This window comes from Polistes fuscatus, unplaced genomic scaffold, assembly GCF_010416935.1.
Source record: "Polistes fuscatus isolate 324 unplaced genomic scaffold, CU_Pfus_HIC Scaffold70, whole genome shotgun sequence".
Taxonomy (NCBI): domain Eukaryota; kingdom Metazoa; phylum Arthropoda; class Insecta; order Hymenoptera; family Vespidae; genus Polistes; species Polistes fuscatus.
Genome location: NW_025113152.1, coordinates 42,877 through 58,866, shown reverse-complemented (window position 1 = coordinate 58,866; position 15,990 = coordinate 42,877). Strand labels below are relative to the sequence as shown.

The 15,990-nt window shown below is 29.7% G+C and overlaps 1 protein-coding gene across 4 annotated transcripts; it reads left to right on the top strand.

Annotated features, from left to right (window-relative positions):
• Positions 1-1,272: 1,272 nt before the first annotated feature.
• LOC122524509 (facilitated trehalose transporter Tret1-like) lies at positions 1,273-8,821 on the top strand. Of its 4 annotated transcripts, XM_043646822.1 has the most exons (5): positions 1,273-1,299; positions 3,142-3,374; positions 3,455-3,717; positions 6,754-8,537; positions 8,667-8,821. In XM_043646822.1, the coding sequence occupies exons 2-4, from the start codon at positions 3,296-3,298 to the stop codon at positions 7,813-7,815; spliced, it is 1,404 nt and encodes a 467-aa protein (XP_043502757.1). In that variant the 5' UTR covers positions 1,273-1,299; positions 3,142-3,295; the 3' UTR covers positions 7,816-8,537; positions 8,667-8,821. The 4 variants fall into 4 exon arrangements, with proteins under 4 accessions (XP_043502757.1, XP_043502759.1, XP_043502756.1 ...); XM_043646824.1 differs by lacking the exon at positions 1,273-1,299 and having other exon boundaries at positions 3,098-3,321; positions 3,491-3,717; XM_043646821.1 differs by lacking the exon at positions 1,273-1,299 and having other exon boundaries at positions 3,098-3,374.
• The last annotated feature ends 7,169 nt before the right edge of the window (positions 8,822-15,990 follow it).

Genomic DNA, 15,990 nt, shown 5'->3' with positions numbered 1-15,990 from the left:
TGCACCATTAATGTCAATATGCATATATTTAACTTATATATGTTAAATAATTCTGATAACCTCCTGTTTTTCAATTTTTATTCCATTCTCGGCTTTTTTAGCTTCACCAGCATATGCATCCGATTTTCTCTATCTTTTTTGAGGCTAAGGTTGCTCTTGTATACCGTTTTTTTGTGTTTCCTAATATAATATCTGCGATAAACATTCTTCCCACATCGTTGTATATGCATCTAAACTTAAATCTCCATGCGCAATACCATCCTTAAAAACTTTCATTTCATCGGTGAGTAATTTTTTCGCTGCATCCGATTCCTCTTCCTCAAAATTTATATAAGTTATTATTACATTATTATATTATTACATTCTTTAGTCGTGCTGATATTATATTTAATTAATAAGTTTTGTTACTTTCATTGAGAAACGTATCGATATTACGAATATTATTAAAATAAATGAAATCAATGTTGACAGAACTATGGAAAAAAAAAATATTTCTTATTCATACATCAAACCACACAATTTATACGCTTTTTTTCATATAGGCTACGACTTGATAAACTTTACACTATATATTTTCACAGAAAATTGGAAAATGAAACGTTTCTCGAGGTCATCGGCCTCGTCATATTTCCTTGAGCACGAGCGAAGTAAATCATGTCACTAGATTATAATTATTGAAATTATTTTATCTTCTATACTATCTTTATTTCTGTAATTGTTATAGATTTCGAAGACAGAAATCTTCATTACCGACAAAGATAGGCATAGCATTAACGAGCCAGAACAAGTTGAGTAATGTGGCCACTTAATTCACGGGTTCGATAAGGCAGCCTTAGAACGTACTGCATGTACGCCGAAATTTATATGGATTGTGAAATATTGACAAAGAACGAATATTTTTCAATAGACTGTCATAAAGTGCGGAAAGTAAACGTTTTTTTCACCGTCCGTCTTAGAGCGATGAGAGTCAGCTCCAGAAGAGTCTCGTAGATAGTTTGTAAATAGATATTGATTTCTCTTGAGTCAATCTCGAATAATCTTAATTTCTAAATACGTTTTTCATCATTTTGCTACTTGCAATAACAGATTCATTCGTCAATGAAACAGATTAGCACTCAAAATTCGAATAAACGCAGGTAAGTATCATTTAATTAATCTCATTTCTTGTTTAAGAAAATAATAAATTGCTTCCTTTGTTGTCGCAACAAATAAATTTTCAGATCATTTAGTCCTACCCGTCTTTTGATCGTCTCAAGTAATAGTCGAGCTAGTGAGAATACACGGAGTAAATCATAATAGGTATGTTAGTTTTATAATCTAAGTAGCACCCAACAATAAATTCATTAAAATAGTTTATAGTTAATAAACCAGAAATTGACCCAGATCACTCAAACAAGAATACTTAGTTAGAAAATAGATAAAAAGTATTCGGTCTCAAAGCGTTTAAGCTTTTGAGTATCAAAGAAATTTTTCACTCTTGTTATAATTAAATGTAGGCATTGCAACGCATATAGCTGGATATGGGCGTGATAATAATATGACAAGAAAAGAAAACTCTATTTTGTTCTCTTATTTTTTTCTCTTCTCTTATCTTTTCTTCAAATAACTTCAAAATATATTTTTTATCTATTACTACTTATAACCTTAAATAATAATACTTCAATTTATAATCTACTTATTGTTTACCTTATTTTTTATTTATTATTCTAATAAATTTCAAAGAGTAACACATTCTCGCATGATCGTCTTTATTGGCACACGATAGTGGATTCTGAAACAAGTAATAGAGAAAGGAATACACGACAGCATAACTCTGTAGCTTTACACTAATATAGTGGCAAATTTTAAATTGATTGGCTGAACTTCTTACGTGCGTACATAAGTACACACTCTAGTAGTTATCACCTTCTGTACTGCATCTCGGAGGCTAATTCCGCGGTAGTTCTTCGGTTCTGTCTTAGTTCTTTTCTTAAATATGGGAACTGTTATACTCTCCTTCCATTGGGTTCGCACTTTTATGTTTTCTACTATTTTATTGAATAGGGTACTTAGTTGTTCTGTTAGTTGTCTTCCTGTGTATTTTATTAGTTCATTTGTTAGCTAATCTGTTCCTGGTGTTTTTCGGTTTTTTAATTTGTCTATGTTTTTTGTATTTCTCCAGATGAGATAGTTCAATCGTTTAGTGCCTCCTCTTCTTCTTCTTGGCATCTGTTATAAGTCTCCTTCGTCTCGTTTTTGTACAGCTCTGTGCATTGTTTTTCCTATTCAACTGTTGTGATTTTGGTGGTCTGCATGGACACGTTTACATGTTTTCTTCGGTTTCGTAGCATATTCCATACTTTTTTCTGTGCTTCGAGTAGGTCGTGTTCCATGTCGGCCGAGAATTTCTCCCAATAGTCCTATTTATTAAGTTCCCGGGTATTTCAACAATCTCATCTCGTTTAGAGATGTTGTCTAGGTGCGCTTGCAGCAGATCGTAAAATTCATCTTTCTCGTTTTGTGATTTTGTGATATTTGGAGCATATACACTAATAGTGTGTGGCGGTATCTTGTCTTCTTTGGAGCTGTAGCATTACCTGTAGTATCCTGTTGCTGATGTATTTGGACTCTAGTACATTATCTACGTATCTCTTGTGTACCAGTAAGGCCTACTCCTAAGGTGGCTCTTTCGTCTTTGTCTTCCCGCTATAGAATAGGATGTATTTTCCATATCGAAGGTTTCCTTTGCTTTTATTTTTTGTTTCGGAAAAATTGCAGATATCTATTTTGCATTTTCTCATTTCCTCTATTAATTACGGGTCTCTGTTTTTTATGGAAGTTACGCTCCAGCATCCTATTCTAAGCGTTTTCAAGTTCTTCCGTTTTCATTACATATTTCCTTTTGCTTGCCGTGTTTTCATCGTAATTTTCGTCCTATCCGAGGATCTACTACTAATTTCAGGAGCATAATACATGAATTATAACATATCTAGCACTCACGTGTTTATCGGATGTTTCGACACTATTATATACACCAGTTTCTTCCATAGTTTATATAATTTTCATTTCACTTTATGTGAATATAATTATAAATATTAATAATCAATTCAAATTGTTAGTTGCTACAGAAAAATATTTTTTACGGCAATCGCATTATTTCAGGTAACTTGTTGAAAGAGCTGAAATAAAATAGTTTCTTAATTAGTTTGACGATTCAGAATAAAAAAATTGTTTACAAAAGGATATTAACGAATTTCGTCTTTTGATCATTCGTCTTCAGTGAGGAAACAAAAGCTGTGATTCTTAAAAATTAAAAATGAATAGGGAAAGAAGAAGAGGAAGGTACATATCACCACATGGCTCGAAAACGTGGGAATACCTCTCAATATTCGCTTGTAAGTTTTTTTAAATTATGTTAATAGAAATGATAAAAGCAAAAATGTGAACATATGTTTATTTGTAAAAACAATTCTAGGCACACTGTTAATATTATCTCTTGGCATTGTGCTAGGATGGAATTCACCAATGGTCGTGTTGTTATCATCACCGGATTCGCCTATTCATGATAATAAATTGGATATTTCAACTTTAACGGCTTTGCTATCAACCGGTCAAATGCTAGCACCAGTGATAAATGTATTAGTAACTGACAAAATTGGAAGAAAATATACAATTTTATTGTGCAGTCTCCCACTCGTTGCAAGCTGGAGTATAATCTTAATGACAAAAAGCGCATACGTAAGTATTTCATTTTCATTTGTAACGAAGTAAAGATAATTTACAATCTTTTCGGTCATACGTGTATACTCATGCTATTCACCAAAGCCTCTTTACCGTTCCAATTGCATGTCAACACTTACAAGGAGGGCCCGTAGTTGTTATTATTTGATGTTTATGAAACTTTATAAATTTATATAGGTTCCTTCAGGCTACAGACCCTACGTACTCGAATATTATCAAAAACTCCATAGGTGCAGCCGTTATCAAGAAGATTAGGGTTTAAGTTTTACCAGTATTCCCATATTATATTCCTATACCATTTCTTTAAATCAGATATCAACAAAAGTTGTTGTATTTACGCAGATTTCTTCAACGCGGAGTCCTCTGGTGATTCGTTTTAGCTAATGATGAGGAAGGTAAAGGTGGAATTAAAATAAAATTAAAACACGTGATTGAGCCAATAGAAAATGTGATCTTTTATTGGCTCGTCAGGGAAAAGCCTTATGACATAAAAACCCTGGTTGATAACTCGAATATAAAGTAATGGTATCCAAACAAAGGTTGGACTTGTGGCTAGCCTCTCACTCGCTTCAAGTGTACAAAGTACTATAGGTTCTCTCACCTATAGCTCCCGTCTCACTTCGAGTGTACAAAGTACTAAAGGTTCTCACCTATGGCTCCTGTCTCACTCTTATCGCTGATATAAGTATTTGATATACTTGTTCCGGAAGTAATTCTCTTGCTATATCGCTTTCTGCCTGGATTCTTCGCCGGTTGTCTAATAAGGAGACATTAAACTGGAGCACCAACGGATTTTAACGGGCTTTGGTATAATAGTAGTATACCTTTAAGTTGTTATCGAGGTAAAATATTTTTATTCATTGGCTAGCCAATTTTGAGAAAAAAACTTTTAAAGATTTACTTTTTCTTATACCCGTGTTATATCCTTTGAAATTTACCTAATTAAGAAGAGACGCGCTAACGTAAATAGTAGCATTCTCGTTTCTCGCGCTGTGGTAGTTAGTGTTCAATCCTTTCTAGGAGAAATTTTTGTAATTATACTTCTTTTGGCGCGTTTGGGAAAATGTGATGAGAGTGATTTTTTTCCGAGCGTCAGTAAAAACAACACCACGAAGTTTGTCGGTATTTACGATGCGCGACAAAGCGAAATTTACAGCATGAAGTCGTCTTCTCTTCTTCTTCCAATTTTTTCTCAAGCGGGTCACCCATCCAAATACTAATCGGACTCAGTGCTGCTTTACTTAAATGATTGAGCGAGAACTAATGCTACCATCGTGCTATAGCCGTTGATGCATAAAGTAATTCGATATATCTCCCTTACATTTAGTGTGAACTGATATCTATATTTTGATATTTTTTTATTCTTTATTATATATATATATATATATATATATCGATATATTTATATATAATATAGTATTATTATTATTATTTTTTTTTAAGTTATTTTTTTGAAGTTATTATTGAGGTTATTGAGGTTATATTCGTTTTGGTATGCCAAAGAAGTATAACTTCTTACGTGCGTACATAAGTACACATAATAGTTTTTTTTTGTATAAGTTTTTTCTATCTGTAAGTTAAAAAATTTTTTTTCTCAGTCTTTAAATTCTAAATATATAAAAGTAAGAAATAAAGTTATTATAACAAAAATTTAGAAACAATAAAATTGTTAAAATCTTGCGCAAATAATAAAGGAAGACGATTAGTTGAATTATAGTTACCATTTTATATTTTAACAGATATATAAAAATATATAAAATTTCAATATCCCTCTAATAACTCATTTCCTTTGCTTTTTTAGAGTGTTAGTATTATCAATGTAGTTATAATAAAACTCTTGCTAACGAAGGAAGGAAACTTGATCTGTTAGAAGGCATGATTTTAATATTATATATACATGAACTTGTTAATAAATAGAGTATATATGATTGTTATTTTTTACTGTTAAAATTTTATATATTTTATATACTTGTTAAGAAGTTGATTGCTTCTAATTTTGTTTTGTAATTATTTTAATTCTCTTTCCTGTATATAGTTAAAAATTAAGAAATGAGACAAAAAATTTTTAAATTTATAGATGGAGAAACTAATACAAAAAAAAACTTCCCCCGAAAAGGTTTGAAGACTAACAATCGACGCAAGAAGCGAAAAAGCTACTATTTACGCTAGAGTGCCGCTTAATTAATTGATAGATTTCAAAGAATATAAAACGGATATATAAAAATGCAGAACTTCAAAAGCTTTTTTCTAAAAATTTGCTTGCGAATGGATAAAAATATTTTACCACGATAACACCTTAAAAGTATTTTACTGATATGCCAAAGCTCGTTGACATCCGTTAGTGCTTCAATATAATGTCTCCTTGTAAGATCGCAGGCGTCCAGTTGAAGAATAGGACGAGTATCTTTGCTAATGGCCCAGTAAGAAAGGATGGAGATTACAATATATATTTTTAAAATTATTAAACTCGTATTGTTATGAATATCGCCAAAAATAAAGGGTTCCATTTGAAAAAACATCAATATTCTTAAAATTTCGTAAAAAAAAACTTTAAGGAAAAATTCTTCTAAATATTATATTTCCTTTACTCAATAGTGCCACTTTTACGAATATAGTTTTTTCATACAACTATAAGCAAAAAATATATTTATGCTATCTAATATTGCTGAAAAACTTTGTATATATATATATATATATGTTATCGTAAAACATCGAAACAGATTCAGTCGGTAAAAGACCAAATATTTGAGTTTATTATTATACAATATTATTTCGGACATACTGCATGTTAATCTTGACACTTTTCTATTTTGGTCTTTCAAAGTAAAATATATGCTCTAGTAAAATAGTTCGTAAAGATTCATTTTTGATTCGTCTGCTGTATATTTCTGTTGTACACAATTAGTTCATTTATCACACAGAATCAGATAAAAAGAGTAACTGTACATAAACTTTACCTGATTTGAATCTAAATAATAAAAATTTTGTGCGACAAAGTGTCTAATATTCTTTTCTCTCTTTTAATGCTTACAGATGTGGTACGTAGCAAGATTTTTGTCTGGCATCTCTGTAGGAGTAGGATTCGTCGTAGCTCCAATATACTTAGGCGAAATATCATCGGTAAAAACGAGAGGTGCTAACGGAACCATGATTAGCATCATGTGCAATATTGGTATCTTGGTATCTTTTATAATAGTGCCCTATTATTCGATAAGAAACACAACGGCTAGTTTCATTTTTCTGTCGATCTGTTTTGTGTTTCTTTTTTCGTTTATACCAGAATCGCCATATTATTTGGCGATGAGAGGAAGAATGGAGGAGGCTGAGGAGACATTACAAAAACTTCGAGGAAGAATAGATGTATCCGATGAATTAACAAAGATAGACCAATTCATAAAGAAAGAAGAAAATAACAAAATTAGATTTTGGAGCACGTTGAAAGACATATTTACGATCAGGAGACATCGACGAGCTTTCTTTATTATTTTTCTCTTAACCTTCAATAATTTTTTTAGTAGTTACTTACCGTTAATTTTTTATGGACAATTGATCTTTAAAGAAATATTAAGTACAGTTTCAGATTACACAATAAATATAGTTGCGGGTATTACGTTGCTACTATCTTCTATCGTAACTGGTTGTTTTGTCGATAGACTAGGTCGTAAACTAATAATTCTCGTATCAGGTATCATCGTTGGCATTTGTGATTTAACGATTAGCTCTTATTTTTATGCCAAGGATTTTTTTAACATTGACGTATCATCGTATTTTCTTATACCAATAATAGCATCTATTTCATCAATCTTCTTCTGTAATTTAGGTTTCTGTAGTATTTTGTCGATCATGATGTCTGAGGTCTTCGCTGCGGAAGTCAAAGTACTTAGTACATGTATTCTCGGTATCATTGGTGGTATACTTGCAATGATTAATGACCAGCTTTATATTCTTTTAGCAATATCCTTGAATTATGGTCATGGTCTTCCTTTTTTTGGATTCTGTCTTCTCGTTTGGCTAAGTACGGCTTTGTTGTATCATTTTTCACTGGAAACCAAAGGCAAGACTTTCATAGAGATTCAGAGAGAACTTCAAGATTGAAAGTTAACTCATTTTCTTGATTATTCTTTTCTATTGATTGTTTAACTCTTGATTGTATTATTAATATGAGAATAAATTTCTGAAGCACTTATACAGGATCGTGTTGTTCGAAATGACGGCAGCGGTTCCTAAACTTTCTTTGTTCTAGCGTCATTATTAAATCCAAGTTTTCTTAAGGTGATCTATGTCCATATCAGACAGTTGTTTTCTTAAAACTGTTAAATAAAAATATATAAATAGTTTTAACGAAAAAAATAATTAATTTTAAGTTAATTTGAAATGAGATTCGGTGACTTATATTGCACAATAAGTTCGCATGTAAATAGTTTGTAGTAAAAGGTGAATCAATTTTGGGAGAAAATTGGTGAAAACACGATCGATAAGATTATATTAATTCATCCGCAATCTGTGAGTAATACATTACAATCCGACGAGTTATTCGGGAGCGACGAAATTAAAGCACGAAAAACTAACGGCCGTTGTTTTTGTAAATAATCTGACGGAACTGCTTGTGTTTGAGAGATTACTTTCAGATCGTCAACAGCCATATCGCGCTGAGAGTACTAGTTTTAGTCCGATCACTAAAGTCAAACATCTCTTGGCACGGTTAGTAGTTCGATGGATGACCGCTTGGGAACACCGTGTGTTGTTGCCATAAATAAACAAAAAAAAAATATTCGACGGCCATGGCGCGGTGACAGCACTAGCTTCCGCTCGATCATGTAAGTTAAGCAGCGCTGAGCACAATTAGTGCTTGGATGGGTGACCCGCTTGAGAAAAAACCGTTGATGTGCCGTTGACGTCAAGACTCTCCGTTAATATCTAGTTAATACCTCCTTGTTAATTCTTAGCTGGTCCCAAGCCCAGACAAAGGAGGAGATTTCAGAGGCGAGGCTAGAAACCTACCCTCGGTAAAGAACAATAAAAATGCTCCTGGAATTAGCAATAGCCTCGGATTGGACGGAAATAATGATGATGACAGCACAAGCAAATAGGAATGTGCAAAGAAAATAGAAGAACATGCACCGTAGAGGACAAACGGGTCGCACACGTGCAGGAAACAGGGAGGGGGTTTCCTGATATGTCAAATAGTTGAAAAGTATCGAAAAAGATTACGTAATGCAAAAGGAAAAAAATAATATCCAGAAATTATAAGCGTGGCGGGACGTTACAATATATATATATATAATTTTTATATTTTAATAAAAATTTTGATGGTACAACATATTCTTGACATTCTAGCGATTAATTTTTCGATATTATTTTTAATTGAATTTTTTCTTTTATATTTATATTTGATTACACAACTAACTCTTACAACAATGGATCTCAAGTTTTGTAATAGTAAATTTCCAATTGAAATCTGATTAAAACTAATTCCGATTTAAATTTAAAGTTTAAATTAAAATAAAAAACAAATAAAAAACACGTGGAATAAGAGAAACAAGGTCGTTCTAAAAAGCGTCCGGTCATCGCAAATAAAAACCGAGTAAAATTTTAAGCTTTGCATAATTTTTAATCTTAAAAATAGCACTTACACGATTGAGTTTATTTCGTCACGCGAAAATTACTGGCAATTAATATTGTAAATATATTACAGTTTGTTAGTTATTGAATATTGCGTGTTTTTCAAAAAATAATAATAAAAATAAACAATATATATATGTAGATTAAATAAAAGAGAGATAGAAATGTAATTAAATGAAGAAGAAAAAAAAACAATCTAAATACTAATGATCATATTCGTCCGGATATAGAAAAATTGTACTAGGTGTACACTTGATAAAAGTTTAAATGTATAATATTATTTATATCTCCTTCTTTGTAAGTTTCCTTTTTAGTCGCTTTTTACGACAAATAGGGATTACTGAGTGGTATTATTACCAACCCACCCTACGTGTGTTATTATTATTATTTTTATTATTACATATCAAATTTTGTTTGTCTGATTTAAATAAATGTAATTTCATTATTTCGAATGATTTTTTTTTCGTAAAACAATTTAAAAGAATAAAAATAAGAGAAATGAAAACTAAATATTATTTGCTTCAGATTATTTTTAATCTTATCAGTTCCGGAACATATTTTTTTTAACAAAGTATAATGTTTATAGAAATAACGAAGCGAAAAACGATGAATCATTGAAAATTTTAATATTTTGTAATCAAAATTACCACGTGTCGGTAATCAAACTAATATTTTCAAGGAAATTCGTATAATAAAAAATAAAATATAATAAAAATAAAAAACACGCTATGAAAAATTGGAACTGCGTAAAATTCTAAAAATAAATTTAACGTTTTCTTCAACGCATGATAACGCTCTAAACAATACAATAATATTGTACTTTCTAAGATATAAATACGATGTTTGAATAGTGCAAAAGCTTCGAGCAACTCAACGGCATCGACTTAGAATAAAACATTTAGCTATAAAAAAAATAGAAAGAATAACTTCGAGTTTTCTGTTTTTTTGGACCATCTTAGTTTACGTAAGTATCGCAATAATTTAATGCTAATAACGAAAATTAAATGATTTCATTAAACGTTTCTTACGTCACTCGAGAATTAACTGATTAATTTAATAATATTTTAAAGATGAAATAAAAAGTGAATAATTTTTTCTGAAATAAAAAATAATGTTTTTTTTGTATTTTTTTAGGAAAATAATCAACATGCGTGTTCTTTTAATAGTTTGCGTATTTTTAATGCTCATCATTTTTTCAACAAAGTAATGCAATTGGTTCGAGCTCTGCACAACCTAAAAGCCCGATATTTATTTTGCCACCTCGAAAGTGTCGTAAAGGATACAAACCAGATCATTTTTTTAGATGTCGAAAAATTATTGGATAAATTGGGGAATAAAAAATTAATAATAATATAAAAATATTACTCCAATATACTATATATGTCAAATTCATATACGTATTAAATAATGAACATTACAAATAATGTAACATAAGTGGAGAATAAATGTTAAATTAAAAATTGAAAGAAAAAATAAATATTAAAAGTACAGTTGCTATTATATTTATAATTTGTAAATTATACATTTCGATCTAATATTAAATATAAAAATTATATTGTTGCAAGAGAAAAAAATGTAAAAACAAATTATTGAAATACAATAATCATGCATTGAATTAATCAAAATTTTGTTTTATTAATTATTTAACTACCTAATACCGAATAACAATTGACGTACGTGCTTGCAACGTTCTGTATATCTATATATATCGGTGTATAAGCGCGGTGTTTTTAAATCGTATCTTGATGCTTATGGCACGCTGTTTTTTTATTTATTGTTAAAAATAGTAAACCTTCAATAACAGAAAAACAATAATTAATTTTAACAGAAACTATTATTATTTAGTCGAGAATAAAAATAATGAATTAATTTCGTGTCTAGACACATAAAATTAATTAGTATAATTATTTGATATAAATTTTTTGTCTTACAAAAATTTATTTGTGTATCAAATTGAATACATATTTAAAAAAGAAGAATTTTATATCTACACATAAAATTAATTCAAGATATACAGGAAAGGATATTCTAAAAACGTGGAATTTATTTTTTGTCTAGACATAATTTGAATTCATTTTTATTATGTTATAAGGAAACAGTAATGCATTTTTATTGAGCTTCAAAGTCATAAAAATTGTAGGAAAAAAAATTAAATATTTGTCAAGTGGCGCGTTAGCGTAAGTAGTATCCTCTTTGATTCTCGCGCCGGTTATTAACGTTCGATTCTTAGTGGGTCGAATTATTTTTTTTATAAGTTTTTCTATCCTCAAGCTATATAAATTTTTTTTACATTTCTTAATTTTTATTTAAAATTTTTTAATTTTAAAATTTTATGTAGATACGTATTTTTTTGGCTGTAGTAGTGTAGTAGCTACAAATTTTAGTAGCCTTATTTGTAGTAGCTTATTTGTAGTACTAATTGTTGTAGCCTAAATTTTCATGTTAAATAGTAAAAACACTACCTTCTAACATCGTCATGGTGTCAGCTATGTAAACGTCTCATGCAGGTTCGTGCACGTTGGCGCCTGCACTAGTGTGAGTGCGTGCGGATGTTTTTTAGGATATCGATATTCTTAAGATTAAGTGTGAGGAACAGAGGCTGTATGCGTCACCCGTGGAGGGAGGCCGATGCTTCGTTGTTCGATGGAAAAGTATAAAAGGGCAGTCGGACAATAGAGAGGAAGGAGTTTATTCAGTTTTGTCGGTTCTTATGTTAGTTATGATGACCCTTCTTATGAGTCTTATGTATCTTACGGTAACGGGTTATTACAATTATTAAGAATTGTCCACTATTGAAAGTAACGGTCTTATGAAATCTTATGTGCTGGGGAGTTTACAGCTATTTCACGCAACTTCATTTTATGGTCTTTCAAAATTATTTTGTGGACATTTTATATATTTTCTGGACCAGCTGCCGATTTTTGGCAACCAGGAGCGTTTAGCATCATCAGTGCTCGTCCATAATACTTATCTAGGCATTGTTTGGCTCCAACAATATTATTCCCTATCAAAAAACAGTGTTTAATTATCACACGAAATTTCTTTTTATGCATTGACTTGAAAATTACATAACTAGGGTCACTAAAACGACTGTAACCTATAAAGTAACGATCAAAATGGCATAAAATTTTGACACGTACTGTTTGAAGGTTAGTGCTTCCTGGAAATCACGTGGGTCTGTCATCAATGTTGCCAATTATGTGTCAAACCGGGGATATCTTAAGTGTCATGTTAGGATTGATCGGTAATATAGGAAAATAGATTTGAAGATAAACGAATTTAAGTAGTTTCAATTATTTCTTATAGTAACTATCGGATTTAAACTTAGCTTGTCTTTTTAAATTTAAAGTATTAATTAAAATAAAAACAAATACAAAACTAGACACACGTGGTATAAGTGGAACGAAATTTTAAAAAGCGTCCGGTCATCGCAAAAAAAACCGAGTAAAATTTTAAGCTTTGCATAATTTTTAATCTTAAAAATAGCACTTACACGATTGAGTTTATTTCGTCACGCGAAAATTACTGGCAATTAATATTGTAAATATATTATAGTTTGTTAGTTATTGAATATTGCGTGTTTTTCAAAAAATAATAATAAAAATAAACAATATATATATGTAGATTAAATAAAAGAGAGATAGAAATGTAATTAAATAAAGAAGAAAAAAAAACAATCTAAATACTAATGATCATATTCGTCCGGATATAGAAAAATTGTACTAGGTGTACACTTGATAAAAGTTTAAATGTATAATATTATTTATATCCTCTTCTTTGTAAGTTTCCTTTTTAGTCGCTTTTTACGACAAATAGGGATTACTGAGTGGTATTATTACCAACCCACCCTACGTGTGTTATTATTATTATTTTTATTATTACATATCAAATTTTGTTTGTCTGATTTAAATAAATGTAATTTCATTATTTCGAATGATTTTTTTTTCGTAAAACAATTTAAAAGAATAAAAATAAGAGAAATAAAAACTAAATATTATTTTCTTCAGATTATTTTTAATCTTATCAGTTCCGGAACATATTTTTTTTAACAAAGTATAATGTTTATAGAAATAACGAAGCGAAAAACGATGAATCATTGAAAATTTTAATATTTTGTAATCAAAATTACCACGTGTCGGTAATCAAACTAATATTTTCAGGAAATTCGTATAATAAAAAATAAAATATAATAAAAATAAAAAACACGCTATGAAAATTGGAACTGCGTAAAATTCTAAAAATAAATTTAACGTTTTCTTCAACGCATGATAACGCTCTAAACAATACAATAATATTCTACTTTCTAAGATATAAATACGATGTTTGAATAGTGCAAAAGCAGATATTCGAGCAACTCAACTGCATCGATTTAGAATAAAACATTTAGCTATAAAAAAAATAGAAAGAATAACTTCGAGTTTTCTGTTTTTTTGGACCATCTTAGTTTACGTAAGTATCGCAATAATTTAATGCTAATAACGAAAATAAAATGATTTTATTAAACGTTTCTCACTTCTTTCGAGAATTATCTGATTAATTTAATAACATTTTAAAGATGAAATAAAAAGTGAATAATTTTTTCTGAAATAAAAATAATGTTTTTTTTTGTATTTTTTTAGGAAAATAATCAACATGCGTGTTCTTTTAATAGTTTGCGTATTTTTAATGTTAACCATTTTGTCAACAAACATGGTCGACGGTTATGCATATGATTCGAGATTTGCAGAACCTACAGCCAGCATAATCAGTATTCCAATACTTTGTCAAGAACATACGTTAATTATTTTTCGGTATATTAGGTAGTTAACGCATTAAAGAAAATAATTGTTTATTTTCTCCATACAATGATTATTGTATTTAAAATTGTTCGTTTTTACATTTTTTTCTCTTGCTACTTAAAACTTTTCTACTTAGAATTATATACAAATATATAACTTAAAAATTACAAATATAATAGCAACGGTACTTTTAATATTTCTTTTTTCTTTCAAATTTTAATTTAACATTTATTCTCCACTTATGTTAAATTTTTTATAATTTTATTTATTTTATACATAAATGAATTTGATATATAGTATTGCAATAATATTTTTATATTAATATAAATTTTTCAATTCCTAAATTTATCAAGAAACAACTCGACATCTCTTTCCAATAAGCATTTTGCCAGGAGGGCAATGTATTGGAATACTAATTCGGTGCAATACGTAAATATTGTTCTTTATCCCTCATTCATGTCTGTTAGTGCGCCGTAAGACTCTTTTCTACAGGAATGTATTCTCTGACATCATTTTGCTCAACTTTGTCGTGAATTTGATTATCATAAAAAATTAATCATCAATTTTAATATCGTAGATTGTATATAACGGAGACGGTATTAAAAATTGTAGCCAAGCTTTAATTATACGCTTGTTAACAATGCCATGTAATTAACTAGATCGGTGAATTTTCTTACGTTTAATATGTACATTTAAACAATAATCGTCATCAATTTTCTTGGAAGAGATTTGACCATTGTATTAACTGAAACAGGCACGTTAATTACATGACCATAAATGCCGTATTGACCATTTACATGTCTCTGACGACTGATCTGCATAAAAGAAATACGAGGTGAAATTAATCTTTCAGAAACTAAATCTAAAGGTGGTAGATTCTGAGGTACATCTGGATATTTGAAGCCGTTATATGTTGATATTAAAGGAATATTCTCCTTGTTTAAAGCTTGTATGCATGTATTACAAAGCTTAGTATTTTCCACAGGTACATTAGGTATAATTTTTGTTAGAGTATAGAGTGTTCATAAGAGTTGTAAGACCTTGGTACTTCATCGATACTATATTTGCACTGACATGATAAGGTAGACTGCAAAAAGAGATTTTAAAAACATTGCACGGTTTTTCGAAAAAAGTACGTTTTTCATAATAATTAATTAGTTCTACATTTACAAAAAATATCTAAATTAGGAAAGTGTTACATTTATTCCAGATAATTGCTAAAAGGAAACGTTTTCATAAACAAACTAATGGGAAATGTTTGCCAATCTATGAGAATATTGAGGAAGATGACATTTTTAATAAGGGTAAGGAGAAGGACGATGAAATTATTCGTATTTTTTAAATAAGGATAAAATTAAATTAAAGAAACAAGGTCAAGAGAGTTTTTATGTTACAGATATGCAGAAAAAAAAAGACTTTCTTTGATAGATTTGCTTATAGCCGCGTCTTCGAAAGACAATCAAATTGTTGAGGAAGGAATTCGTGGGGAAATTAATACTTTCATGTTTGAAGTATGTATTTGTAAATGTATTCATTTAGAAAACAAAAGAGGAGAAACATTCTACGCAGTAAGATTTTCTAGGGTCACGACACTTCTGCAAGTGCACTGAACTTTGCTTTAAGTCTTTCTGCTAAGCACAAAGATATCCAGGTAATTTTTCCAGCAACAATTATCAGTAGAAATTATTAGCAAAAGAAAAAATATTTTACATTTAATACATTTATAAAGAATAATCATTAAATTGTTACACTAATTTTAGTAACTTGTTTCTAATACTAATTTATAGTGATATTAACTTTAAATGAAAAGTTTCATCAGTACTCGAAGTTTGAATAATTCTTTTAGGATTGTGGAATCTAATGTGGTTGT

Excerpts from the sequence above, each read along its gene's own strand:
- LOC122524509 (XM_043646822.1), top strand. The coding sequence starts at position 3,296 with ATGAATAGGGAAAGAAGAAGAGGAAGGTACATATCACCACATGGCTCG. Across the intron at positions 3,375-3,454 it reads ATACCTCTCAATATTCGCTT|GCACACTGTTAATATTATCT; the intron begins GTAAGTTTTTTT and ends AAACAATTCTAG. Across the intron at positions 3,718-6,753 it reads TAATGACAAAAAGCGCATAC|ATGTGGTACGTAGCAAGATT; the intron begins GTAAGTATTTCA and ends TAATGCTTACAG.